General features: G+C 46.7%; 1 protein-coding gene across 1 annotated transcript; it reads right to left on the bottom strand.

Annotated features, from left to right (window-relative positions):
• Positions 1 to 378: 378 nt before the first annotated feature.
• On the bottom strand, positions 379 to 13,727 carry tecta (tectorin alpha). The gene is made up of 23 exons (XM_028421826.1): positions 13,664 to 13,727; positions 13,444 to 13,583; positions 13,074 to 13,361; positions 12,595 to 12,732; positions 12,338 to 12,503; positions 11,815 to 12,227; positions 11,162 to 11,732; positions 10,471 to 11,081; positions 9,823 to 10,393; positions 8,968 to 9,596; positions 7,714 to 8,371; positions 6,502 to 6,701; positions 6,028 to 6,408; positions 4,770 to 5,056; positions 4,389 to 4,669; positions 4,144 to 4,254; positions 3,868 to 4,070; positions 2,678 to 2,841; positions 2,349 to 2,597; positions 2,108 to 2,270; positions 1,937 to 2,021; positions 1,738 to 1,857; positions 379 to 865 (listed from the first exon to the last, which is right to left on the bottom strand). Exons 1-23 carry the CDS (start codon positions 13,725 to 13,727, stop codon positions 762 to 764), a joined length of 6,597 nt encoding a protein of 2,198 aa, XP_028277627.1. The 3' UTR covers positions 379 to 761.
• Positions 13,728 to 14,050: the final 323 nt, after the last annotated feature.

Genomic DNA, 14,050 nt, shown 5'->3' with positions numbered 1-14,050 from the left:
TTAACTATGGGTAAAAGGCTTTGCTTGTTACCATGGAGATGAAAGTTTTGACTGATCATGTTGGAAAGGTTGGCTGCTTTTAGTGATTAGATTTTTATTTTTAAATAATCAGCTGTTTATTTTCTTCAACAAATCGATTAATGTTTTGGTTTGTAAATTAAAAAAAACTTTATTTCACCTTTATATCAAAATGTCCTCATTAAGTTGTGTTTGATACATCTTGTTACCAGACTACTATCATTAATGATAATAATAATAATATCTGGTGTAAAAACAAAGTTGTCAATACATTTACTGAAACTATTGATGATGATTGATTTGCCTTATTTTTGTTATCAAACCATCCTTTTTCATATTTAGTTCCCTTACATTCAATATGCCTTTAACTGTGTAGAATTGGAAAATTCCTTCTTTGGCGCCATCTGGTGGTGGAATCAATAATACATTCATTTTCTATGGAGAAGAACCACCACAGTTTCACTTTGTACTAATCATCTACAAAACTCTACACACACGGTGGCTTTAAGTGAGACGTGAAGGGTCCTGGTGGAGGTGAAGCATGACATGAACTGAACTTACCTTCAGGTGCACCAGTGATCTCTGGATTTAAACATAATTATTCAATGTACAGAGTATTCTGACTGGAACACAGCTGATCTACTGGCTAAACAACGCTGCTGCTTTGTGCATCTTCAAGTCTTTTTTTTGTGTATGTATGTGTGTGTTTGATCTGTTGCTGCCCTCCTTCAGCTAACAGGGTGTTAGGAGAGGAGCGGAGTGTGAATACGAGACAGGAGGACGGAGATCACGGCGCTGATGGTCAGCAGAGTGACGGCAGGTGTGAGGACGCAGCTCGAGCTCACAGCTGTGGAAAAAAAGTACATGTAAACATGTGATATGTAAATATGTTCCTTTTTTTTAGTAATAATAGCTGTACTTTAATTTCACGTTGTCCCAAACGGCAAATAGCAAAACATATGAAGTATATAATGAGTTAAAAATGAGTTACTACACTCAGCTGATTGTAAACCACTGCTTAGCACTGGGTTCACGTGCTTTTCTCAGAGCCAGCACATGGTGGTGTGGAAAGTACAAAGGTAAATGAGGTGATTTATTTATCACACCTCTACCAAAGTCCTGTTAAATGAGCTGCCTGGTTAATGCGCAGTGACGCAGGCGGCATCGAATACATGGCATGTTTTTTTTTTTTAACACACAGCCTGATCCTCTACAAGATGGCTGTTTGAAAATAAAAGCTGGTATAACTGATATTAAACATAATGACATATGACCGCATGAAACAGTGGACTAGTTTGTGTCACTTGGCATTGGCCTAGGGTGCCACCTGCTGGAGGGGACGCTGTAGAATCATGGTAGAGATTCCATAAGATTTTGAGGTTCCTGACTGAATCCCACAGGAAATAAATAATCTTTTAAATCAGCGTTTAAAAAAAATGCGACTGCACCATACCTAGTAATCAGCATTTGTCCCTGTCGGCCACAAATAAGTAACATATTGAATATTTTCCTGTAAGTTAAGCTGTTCAGAACAACCTACCTTCTACCTCGTAGAGCCCAATAATTAACAAACAGCAAACACTGCAGTAACTTATAACGGGTGGAGTCAGGAGGACCAAAAGGAGGAGGGGTGTACCATAGTCCCACCTAGGGCACCACAGTAGCTAGAGCTGGCTCTGCTTGTGTGTGTCTCTGTGTGTGTGTGTGTGCGGTCCTTACTCCGGCAGCTCTTCCCGTCTCGTTGCAGCATCCCCGTCACACAGCTGCACACGGGCCCCGTCCCCTTACTGGTGCAGATTTGCTCACAGCCACCGTTGTCTTCCTCGCACCAGTCGGACTCTTGAGGAGACACAGGAAGTGAGGCGTCACCAGATATAAGTACTAAGGATTCAGTAGCAGTGGAAGACACTCTTCTTACCTCTTCTTCTTATGGGCCCCACAGTCAATATGTGCTCTTTATGGTCACTGTCCTCCGAGTACATTCTTCTCTTGTGTGGACAGTTCTGGGTGGACAGCACACACACATTAACTCACAGAATCCTATGTTTTTTTTGTGTTTTTAACTCATTGTGGGCTCATTTTTTCTCACCACTTTGCAGGCGTTAGTTTCCGAGTCACACAGCGAGACGTCACAGTGCAGGTGGACCTCATCATAATCCCCAATGAACTTGAAGACGGTGACGTGGAAGCGGCAGGTGAGGGACACGCCGTTCTCTGCCATGCCAATGGTGTTGTCCTTAATGTTTGGACACCTGGAACAAATGGAGGGACAGATGTAGCTGCTGTGTGTGTCCTTTGCTGCTCTGTGTGATCGGGTCTAGCCTGCCTACCCTCTCTCTATGATGATGTAGCGGAGTCTGTCGCTGCTGTAGCGGGACGGCGTAGCCCAGCACATGTTCACGATGAGGATGAGCTGGTTTTCATCCGCCCCCTCCACAAAGACGCCCACAAAGAGGATGTCCCGCGTGCTGAGCACCACCTCCCCCTCTCTGTACGGGTGGCGGTATGAGGAGTTCTTATAGAGAGCCATCTTGGTGATGAAGTTCCCTTCCTGGGTCGGCAGGGTGAGGTTTATCACACTGCAGGATGAGAACATGTGTCAGCGGTGCTTCATATTGTTTTTTTAAATAAAGTTAAACAGCGCCTTCAGTTGTCTGACCTGAGCATGGGTTTGAGGACAGTCTCCAGCGAGATCTTCAAGTCCAGTTCGTAGGCGCAGGAAAACTCAACGTTGATGGTCTTGTCTCTGGTGATGACGTTGCCGGTGTTGTTGACACTTTCGATCCACACCGTGTTCTTGTACATGATGTGTGTGCCATTTGACTGTTAGAAAGATCAGGTTAATTTAACAAGAAACATATTTAAAATGTCTAATGGCCTTTCTACACTGTGCGATTTTTAGCGATCTTATAAGACCATTGCATGACACACTATGCTATGTGAGTCTAATAATCTTTGGTACGATCGCCAAGTTTCATGCGTGCAGATTGTACGATGACCATTTACTGAATCGCAGGCAACCACAGGTTACGTCGTATGTCAACATGTGAGGAGGAGGAAGACGTGGCTGTGGAGTGACAGGTCGTAGCAGATGTCAAACTGTGAGTCAGTCATCCTAAATTTCTGACACCGCTAGAATTTTATCTCAGCTTATCTTTGGTCGCAAGACGCTGACAACGGCCGTCGTGGAACCTGTCTCACAGTTCGACGTTACACCACCGATTTAGAGCCACGACTAAAGATATCTCTACGATTCTCCTACGATGCTCGTCTTTCGTCTGCGACAGCCCAAAGTCGCACAGTGTAAACCAGGCATAATACACGTTAAGGCTAAAATAGACTGAGCCAAGCAGATACAGTTTAAAATGTACATGTATGCATGTACATTTTTCATTCGCTGTCATTATGCTGTTGTAAATAAACATTTGCATGTTTATTGAGTTTGTTTAACAGCCTTTAGTGAGTTGCTATATGTTAGCATGCTAATGCCAATGTATCCGAGTCCACTTAATTGCTAGCTGCAATTTAGTGGACCAGCTGCCTCACGGTCTAGCTAGCTGCTAATCTGAGAACAGCTTGTTAGCTAATTTTTTGTCTACCACCAACATGTACATATTTTGAGACGTCAGAGATCATAGAAGTTCAAAGGAATGAACTGAACTGCATTCAGGGCAGAACAAGGCCTTATTTGACTTAGCTTAGCATAGAGTCTGAAGCTGCGGGTTTATTTTTGGCAAGTTCAAGGGCATGTAATGTAATTTGCCATTAACACAAACTGAATTTGACTTGACGAATTAGGGTGCAAAAAGTGTCTCAAAAAGCTGATTATATGAGTAGATGTAAACTGACCTGCACGATGGAGCCACAGTGTCCTTTAGTGTTGTTGATGAGGAAGGAAATGAAGTCCTCGCCCTCGATACCAGCACAGCGCTCGTCGTTGACCCTAACATCCTCACGTTCAAAGCCCAGCTGGAAGAGCTTACACTTGGAGATGGAAACCTCCATCTGGGCGTGCTTACAGGTGACCTCTGCTTGGATGATGTCATCATCACCTGCCAGACAAAATATACATGTGATAACCAGCCAGAGCTAGCCATGTGCAGGTGGTGCTCTGTGATTGCTTACCTCCAGTGGCGGTGGGTAACTCGGGACAGCCGCACAGGTCACCTCCGTTCTCCAGCTCACAGGTGAAGTTTGTGCAGATCTCTCCTGCACAGGGGTCATAGATCCATTCTGCTAAAGACAGGTCCACACACAATGTTAGCTGTCACACACCAGGATTTTTGTGTTCACAGTACAATGCCAAACTGAACCACGTGTGTGTGCTGTGAGGACATGAAAACAATGCCGGTGTTTCACGGTGCCCTTACAGCAGTTCTCCTGGGTGATCCACTTGGTGGTAAGGGTGCCCAAGGACCTGCAGGCTTCTGCGTAGGCCGCCAGTGAGCCGCAGACCTGAGCCTTGCGATGGTTATAGCAGCCGTCCAGGTAGCAGGACTGGTAGAAGGGCCGGGGATCCAACAAGCCGTGGCATGGCTGAAAGAAACCCTTCAGCTGAGTCAGCTTCTGACAGGCGTCCTCACCCTGCAGAGCCAGGACGGCCGTGTTGTCGCAGGACTGGGCCAAAGCCACGTACTGGGTCTCATCACAACTAGCAGAGAAAGACCAGCATCCAACTGTCAAAGTTATTTGCACATATCACATTATTCTTTTACTCTTATTTTTCCTCTGTTTGTGTGAGCCTTGCCTACCTGTTCTGCATACCGTTGGTCTTCCAGCTCTGGGCCAGCTCCAGGGCGCTGACAGCCGGCTTGCCCCTAGAGGTGATGTAGTCATCGCTGGGGTCTCCGTTAAAATTCCCACAGAGGCCACACACCTTGTTCTGCAGTCGCTGGCCCATTGTGATGCTGAGCGTGTTGAAGCGGTTGTAGCGAACCTGGATGTCCTGGGCGGTGTCGATCACGATGAAACCTTCGGACGTTGTCAGACGTGTCATCAGGCCCGTCAGAAACGGCAAAGATACCGGTGTACCATTGACCTGAGGAGACACAGGGGGCAGAGGCCTTTTAGGTGTTTGAACTTAGACACATAAACTGGATCACCTCAGGTAGGAATGAGCCACTTCAGCGCTCTGCAACCGACGCCAACATCGTTCTTAATGCACTTGAGAAAAATGTCACGGCCAATCATGGTTCACTCAGATCAAGCAGGATTAGGACTCATTGCAGTTTAAGATAATCGGCGAGTCATTAACTACCTCTGTGAATGCACTTACAGTGGAGTGATATGGCCTGAAGCCAGAACTGGAGGAGGCCTAATAGGCTATTAGTGCCGAGGTAATTGGTAAATTGGACGGCAAGAACTTCTTTAAGTATTTTGGAAAAGAAAGAAGGATTTAAATAGATCAGTCTGTTTTATAAAGGCGGCTTTGACAGCAAGCGGACGACAGCCAACAGGAAGTAACTTGACCTCCCGATCTCTTGATAGTTCAGGTTCTGGGTTTCTGTAAAAGAGGCTTTACAAATAAACCAGAATTGAATAGCTCCAGCACTTTATGAGACATTTGAAGCACCCAACTGTAAAAAGCCAAAAATGAATCTGGATGGAGAGCTAAAAAACTGCTGAAACTGTATTTTAGTGACAATTACACCAACAATAAATGAGCAAAACTGCTGTAGCGTTTTACCTTCACTATGGCCGCTTCCCGCCATAAAACAAGATAGACAACAACACAGTAGCTAACTAGCTAGCTAGCCACTAGCACAGACTGAAAAAGAGGACATCCAGCTGCTAGCACAAGTAAGTGGGAGATTATTAGCTCTAAATGTTACATTTGTTAGCCGCCATTAAGGAGCTAAAGATTCAGGTTAGCTAACACTGAGATGGACAAAGTTAATGTGAAAATCTGATATGATCACCTTTAGCTCTGTTTAGCTAAGTCCTCCAAGTAGCATAAGGTGAATCCCTTATTTGTAACTGAATAATTCATGCAGCTTTGTCCTCTCTCACCTTGATAGTGCTGCCCGAGATGAGTATATTCTCCTCGTTTATGTAAAGGTAGACATGTGAGATGGTGGTGAGGTTGGGCGTGCTCCATTTGTCGAAGTTAGCGATGAGCTGGAAGGAGAGGTCGGGCAGCTTGCGGCAGTTTGTGGACAGGACGAAGGAGCAGGAAGCCGGCAGCCGCAGCGAAGCCCCGTCAAATGTCTTGAAGACTCCTCCGCCTGACGCCACACAGTGCTGAGAGCGCCGCGCGAAGCAGCCACGCACTCCGTACCGCAGAGTGCACTCCTCCTCCGCCTTACAGCGCCTCGGGTCGCACTGGATCAGGTTTCGTCCGATGCACTGGCAACGTTTGGTACAGTCGCTGTTCCAGAACAGCTGCTTGGGCTGGAATATTTAGGTCAAAATCATAACGATAGTAAGTGAAGTGATTGATTGATGACAAAAATTGTGAAATCATTTTGTAGTACTGAGACTGACCTCATAGTACTTTCCATCAGTGTAGCAGCCACAGTTTTGGGGCAGGATGCAGCTCTTGCCGTTGAGGACATAGCCTTGGTCACACTGGCAGCCCTCCACGCAGTCCTGGGTGCAGTCCCTCTGACCGCGGGCTGGGGCGCACTGGGGCGGGCAAACCGACATGCAACTGGAGTAATGGCTGTTAGGTGGACAGCTCTGGACTGGGAGCAGGCAGGTTAGCAGAGATATTAGCTAATGATTGCTCTGACTATAATGCACATTTTTCCACTGGTAGTGATTATTTAGGCATAAACATTTGAATGAAGAGTCAGCTCTCCACATAGAAAGACGTCATGTAGCCCGGAAGCAGCTAATATTGTGGGAAATATGCTTATGTCAATCCCAACTTGTAGTACACAGTCATGCAGATATACCTGAGATTATAGATACAGAAAGCACTGACTGTTTTGTGGAATAAACTGTAGTGTTTTAACCACACAAACTACTGTAAAGTTGGGATGTTTGTTTACAGGAATTGCTCTCTAATGAGCCCATTCAGCAGGATCCAACAGGCTCAAAGGTGGGCGATGCAATAAATCAATACCTTTGACCTTAATCCAAGGTGTAAAGAGCACTGTTAGCCTATTTTCACTTTTCTTTTCCATTTCCTTTTCCTTTGTTTACCTCATCAGTGACTTACTTCTGCTTCACTGCCTATTGTTTATCCCAGATATACTGGTAGGGAGCTGCCATGTTAAGTCCAGCCATCATTGCTGAGCCTCCCCTGCAGATTTCAGGGCCATGCAGATGTACCTGCACTGCAGTAGGTAGACAGTGAAAGAGTGGCAGTGGAAAAATGAACGACGATGGTGTGTGTGTGTTTTTCTACTGCAGGAACCTGAGGCTTTTTAATGGGGATCCACACTTGTGTGCATGTGTCTGACTGCGAAAATGAAAGAAAATGATAAATGTACTGATGAATTTCATGAGTGGATCCTACATAGTCAAGGGGCTGTTCCTGTAAACTTTTACAGCACTTTGAGTTCCTGTGGTGGGGGGTAAAATCCTTTTTGTTCAGTGTTTTGTTTGGACAGCCACTGTCACATTATTTCAGGAACGAATGCTGCTGATTTCACTTTAAGCAACGCAAAATAAATTCCAAATCTAATACCTGCAGCTGTGAATAAGAGTGAGAAAACATTCACCACTGTGCACAAACTACTGTGTACTCACCACAGGGTGTGTCACTCCTCCAGCCGGTAACAGGCACTCCTTGTGTCTGACAGGTACTGGCGTAGATCTGTAGCCAGTTACAGATTGTGTCCTGAGCTCCCTGATCCAAACAGGTGTCCTGCAGGCAGCTTTGATAAAAAAACGCTGGTGCCACCTTGCTGTGACAACGTGCAAACACACCTCCTCGGTCCACAATTAGGCCACACAGCCTCACTGCCTCTGGCTCCACGAACACATAGAGTCCATCTCCGACGTGGAAACGTATGCCTGTGTTGACTTCATTTCCCCCATTGTCATTGTCGATGTTCATGTTGGCATCAGCCACCATGAGAGGGGCGTCGTTCAGCATGGTTTTCTCTGCCAGGCCGCAGCGTGGGCAGGAGTCTCCACAGCCCACCTGGCAGAAGGTGTCCCTCTCTGCCCAGGCCATGCCCCAGTCAGTGGTGCTAACGGTGGGCGGGGTTAAAGGCATACCCTGGCAGAGGCCACAGGAGGTGTTGTAGAGGTTACGGGGTAAAGTCAACAGGAGGAGAGTGTCCCAGTCAAAGGCCACCTTCAGGCCAAAGTCTGTCTCCAGAATGAGCTGCATGCCTAAAGTGGAGATGTTGACTTTTCCTGGGCCCAGCTTCAAAGGGAGGTACAAACGCTCCTTGTTCACCTAAATGAGAGAGAGAGAGAGGTTTTAACTATTATGATGAGGATCCCAGCTGACACAAACACATTCCTGCAAAAGCAATTTCAAGCAGCAAGTTTGGGTTTCTAATCCATTGCATGATTTTGAAATATGTGGGGAAACCCATGTGATGAATGGATACTGCTAAGACTGTCTCTGAGTTCCTGTCCATCTACCTGCATACATGAGAGAGAGAAAGTAATACAGAGAAAATTAGAGGAAAAAAAGGTATGTGAGTGTGTGTTGCTGCAGTCATTTATGTGTGTAAAGTGTGTGTCATTTCTGTTTCTCCTCAGATCTTTTAGTCAGTTTGTGAACCCGGTCCAAATGTCGCTCAGGGTCGGGATTTTGTCTGAGCCAAATCCAGCCTGATAAAAGATGCCCATTGAAATTAGATCCACCTTAAGCCAATCAAAGAGGAATTCACCCTCTGCCTGGTTATTCTATCGGCTTGATTAGAAATAACATGTCCTCACAAATGCAGCAACTACGACCTTCAAGGGTCATGCAAAATAAATGAATGAGAGTGTTAAGAGAGACCACAATAAACAGTGTTTATCTTTCTCTTTCACAATACTTACACTGACGGTGTTTTTGTAGCTCCGAGACACTTCAATTTCAAACTCATAGACCTCCAGTACAAAACCTCTCACCCAAATGGCCTGGCCTGTGTCTCTTTCCTCATTACGAGCTGCCAATTTAAAGTCAGGAAATGCTCCATTGGTGGCTCCCTGGTCCCTGTTCCCTCTGGCACAGTTAGTAGTGGCCAGCCTGAGGGTACAAGAGCTCTGCAGCTCAAATGGTACGCCACTAAATGGCAGAAAATGTCCATATCCAGCTGCCACACACAGAGCTTCTGTGCGTGGCTGGCAGAAATACAGGCCGTCATTCTCCTGGCAGTACTCCTCAGGGTGACAGGGCGCGAGCTGACAGTATACGCTGTTGTCAGAGCCATTGCAGTAGCAGCGCTCCTGGCACTCCCAGTCTGTCCAGAAAGTCTGATTGGTGGCCAGCTGGCGTCCATGGCTCATGCATCCACAATCGCTGCGTGCCACACACAGGCCATCCAGCACCGCATAGCCATCTTCACACTGACATCCCTCCTGGCAGGGCAGAGGGCATGGCTCCTCTGGCTCATCCAGGTTGGCACAGGTCAGAGGGCAGACACTGGTGCACTCTTCAAAATGACTGTTCTTTGGACAGGGAAGAGCTGAGAGGAAAGACATCAAAATAAATCAAAACCCAGTGCAGGTGAAAAAAAGTTGTTCATGTCTTTGTTGCTACATCAGCACTGCGCTAACATGAAATAAACCACATCTGGTTATGAAGCCTTGAGAAAACTATATACCTCTATGTGAGCCTTCATTGTTAGGGTTCCACCTGTTGCACTCCTTTGATGCTAAACAACCAAAATATATAAAGCTATTTCTACTCACGGCAGTTTGTAGCACTCCTCCAGGATGCCAGGCCCACTTGAGCGTCCTGACAAGCGGTGGCATAAGCCTGCAGTGAAGAACACAGGGCTGACCGGTTCCCTTCCCTTATACACATATTGTACAAGCAGTTCCTAAAGAACGGCGAGGGGTTGACCACTGTGTGACATGCCAGAAAGGAACTATTCCCTGGGTCGTTGATATTGCCACACATCCAAGGACTTTGGTAAAGACGCAAGTCAGTGCACATGCGATACAGGTCGTCACAGTCTCCATTGCAGGTGAGATCATCAGCAATGGACCGCCAAGCCTCTGTGAACTGTTCTGTGGACTCTGCCAGGCGTCCGTTAGGCAAGCGAAGGTCATCTGTGGCATTGCTGTTGAAGACGCCACACAGACCACAGGTAACGTTATAGAAGATGGTTGAAAGCGAGACATTGAGGAATCCCTGGCGCGTGTAGTGGACGCGAATCAGACCACGGGACTCCACCACTGTGGCGTTGCCTGGTGCTCTGTAGATCATCATTGTCTCCATTGGATGGACGTACGGGAGCACCACTGGTTCGCCATTTACCTGGAACACAAAAAGTTGTTGTAATTATCTGTTCATTAACAGCCAGAAAGAGCCTGAGAGACAGTAGATACTTTTACCTTTACAGTCTCAAAATCCAGCCCTCCCATCTGTGCCTCCAGGTTCGCCACTGTCACTATTACAGGCCTTTTCCATGCAGGACCTTTGTTCATCAGCTGCCTGCCTATCTTCACCTCCACCACGGAGGCATTAGCAGGTACTGGACCGCACAGCTTCAGTAAGTAGTAAGAGCTGTCATCTGGGAACAACAGGAAGGTCCCATCAAAGGAGGATGTCACTGAAGTCTGGGTAACAGAGCACACTCCCTCCCTCCGTGGGTAGCATCCCAGCAAGCCCATCTCTGCCACGCACACCTCACCCTCCTTACACGACTCATTGAAACAGGACACTTCCCCAGCATTTCCACAGGTGCACCGGTGGGTACATTCACCTTCTTCACCACTGGGGCCTACCCAGAAAGTGTAATTTAGAGGGTAATAGAGGTCGTTATACTGGCAGCCACAGTCTTCACGTTTTACACATCGGCTGCCACTGAGAACGTAGCCTGAGTCACACTGGCAGCCCTCAGTGCAAGGATGAGCACAGTACAGAGAAGCGGTGAGGTCTGAGCAGGAGGCGGGACAGGCACTCGTACACACTTGGTAACTGCTGAACTCTGGACATGTTAAAGCTGAGAAGCAAAAAGATATTACATCAGATTACATACATGAATGCATGTAAATAAATGGAAACATGGCAACTTAGTCTCACCACAGAAGGTACGAGATCTCCAGGGTCGTATAGTGACACCAAGGGCTTGACAGGCCAGAGCGTAGGCCTGGATGGCCTGGCATAGCGTGGTGATATTATCCCTGTTGCTGCACATATCATACACACAGCTATACACAAAGGCTGTAGGATCCACCACAGCCCTGCAGTCCCGAAAAGGTCCATCAGTTTTATTGATGAGTCCACAGTAGTCGGGCCGGAAGTAAAAGGCTTCTGTAACCGGATCGCATACACTGCAGTTTAGCGCACATCCATCCGTACACCTCCAGTCTGCGTCCTCGGCTCGCCAGCTGCCTCCCAGTTCCACTACACTTTCTGCTAGAGAACCATCAGGCAGGACAGGATCGTCAGCAGGGTCGTCATTGTAGTTACCACAGAGGCCACAAGTGTTGTTGAAGTAGGAGCTAGGCAGGGAGATGGAGGCGTAGTGCTGGCCATCGTAGGTTACCAAAAGTCCAAAGTCTGTTTCTAAAGCAACAGCAACTCCAGACTGGTACACCCTGACAGCACCAAGCTGCAGCTGCACCGGTAAAGTCTTCATTAAGCCATCCACCTGAAGAGAAAAGAAAAATTTTGAAGGCAATAATTTTATACTGCTGTCACTTTCTTGGTTGATCCTGCTAACAGGTTCTCACCTGGACTGTTCCTAAGCTGCCTTTGGGCAACAGGACTCGGTGGCCATACACCTCTACTGTAACGTCTCTGAGCCAGGAAACCATGGCAGCACCACGGTTCTCATTCTTGGCCTCCACACTGAAGAAAGGCAGGCCTGCCATTTCCCAGCAGGGCCGAGCCAGCAGGTAGGAGCAAGTGCCCTGGAAGTGATAGAGGAAGCCGTCGAAGGTGTGGTAATGTGGGTCCCCAAATACCACACAAGTGCTGGTACGGGTGGGCTGACAGTAAAAGGCACCTTCTTGCTGCTCGCAGGTCTCGAGCTGGCCACATGGTGCCTCCAGACACTGCACTTCATTATCGAGGTCAAGGCAGCGGCATCGCTGTGAGCACTGGTCAGACAACCAGAAGATTTCACCTCGTCTATAATACCGCCCTGAATAGGATGTGAGAGAATCTTTTACAAGCAGCCTACTGCAGAACATTCTTTTAGAAGCGTTAACTTTTCTGGACATGATAATCAGTGTGCTTTTTGTTCAGACTTGCCATTGTAGCTGCAGCCATTGGCAGGGTCTATCAGCTCAGTGTCTATACGGAAAAACCAGCGCCCAGGAATGTTTACATTGGTTGTCTGTTCAATGTTCACGACATCATTTGACCGCGACCCTGGCAGGTTGAAGAAGTGACCAATATCTCCACCATTAAAACCTGACTGAAAAGTGGGAAAGGTGTGAGGGACGTGAGGTCAAATCTTAGAATTTACATAACAGAAAAATAATTTTATATGTATAAAACTTGAATACCTGAGCTGTTGTGCCACCCAGTCCTGTTAGAGGATCTCCACCGCTAGCTGTGCCTGTGCTCCATGTGATTTCTCCATAGTTGAACATACTGTAGAAGGCGACGCCATCGGAGATGAGTACAGTCTGGAATGTGTTTACCTTGACACCAAACAGGAGGAATAGGTGGTAAAATAAGACAAAGGGCACACATATTAAACATGATCAGAGAAACTCCTTTAGAACAGATTGGTTAGATCTAAATGAATTATGTTGAACAATGTTGTCATGGAAACCAATTTCATATCCACTATAGTGGGACTTTTTTTGATGTGTACTAGTGATTTGTCTTCTAAAAAAAAAGTGAACACCAAACATCTGGTCTGTCCATGGTTCAGTTGGTGGGATAAGAGCTAAGCTATCTCAGTTTGGACGTCAGATAGCACATGCATGCATTTTAGCCCAGATCTCATGTATACTGTAACTCAGAGTTTGGACTTTACCGGGGTTGTCTGGCTTCCTCCATAGAAGGTGACTTGGTGCCATGTTGCTATAAAGACCCAGGTGGCTGTGAAGGTGGGCATATTTTTGAAGTGTTTCTGGACATCTTGTGTTGCCCTTTCCAGTATTTCTGGATCGGTGGATTCTCTGTAGTAGACGTCTCCACGGATGCCGTTGTGCACATCTGCCCAAAGCGGAGCAATGAATGATCTGCTGTCACTCAGGGGAAAAGCCTCTGGCGTGAACTGGCTAACCTGCACATTGAAGGAGATCACACCATTGTTGTTGACCTGCAAGCAGAAAGGACAGAGTTGTGTTTAGCATGTGTACTTTACAAGTTTAAGAGCATGATTGAAGGAGTTTTGAGCTTACATAGATGGAACGGTAGGGGGCATTGAAGAAAATAAACGGGATAAGCAAATTGATTTCGGGAGAACTCCCATCATCCATCTTTGGGGTTTCTTGATCCCTATGGCCAGGTCCATATGGATACAGGATGTCCTGAGAACTAGCTGAAAGGAAAATTAGCATTACATGGATGGCTGTATGTTGTCATGCATTTGATTATTCTCATTTAACATCTCCCATATACCTCCTGTCTGTGCAAAGATGCTGAAGAGATGCAGCAGAATGACTGGACAGCCTGGCCTGACCATTCTAAGAAAAAAACAGAGATGAGATAAGTTCATTTCATTAGTGTTAATGTTAATTTACTGCAGGAAGACATGCGTCATAGGACAACTTCTCATAAACCAGGCTGTTGGACAAAAGTAGAGAGGAGGTAGAGCCATCAAACCAATGTCATGTTACTTCTTTAAGATCAGGCTCCCAGGTCTCCCCTGAGGAGCCCTGAAAAGGCCCCATTATGCATGCCAGAACAATGTATCAGGATCACATTTGCCTTACAGTCCCATGTGAGCCGGCAACAGTGGACTGCGGGCCTCTCTGTGCCTCGGCTCCCAACAGGTGACTGGAATGG

The sequence above is a fragment of the Parambassis ranga genome, chromosome 14 (genome assembly GCF_900634625.1).
Source record: "Parambassis ranga chromosome 14, fParRan2.1, whole genome shotgun sequence".
In the NCBI taxonomy this organism is placed as follows: Eukaryota; Metazoa; Chordata; class Actinopteri; family Ambassidae; genus Parambassis; species Parambassis ranga.
This window is presented reverse-complemented; position numbering and strand designations above follow the sequence as displayed.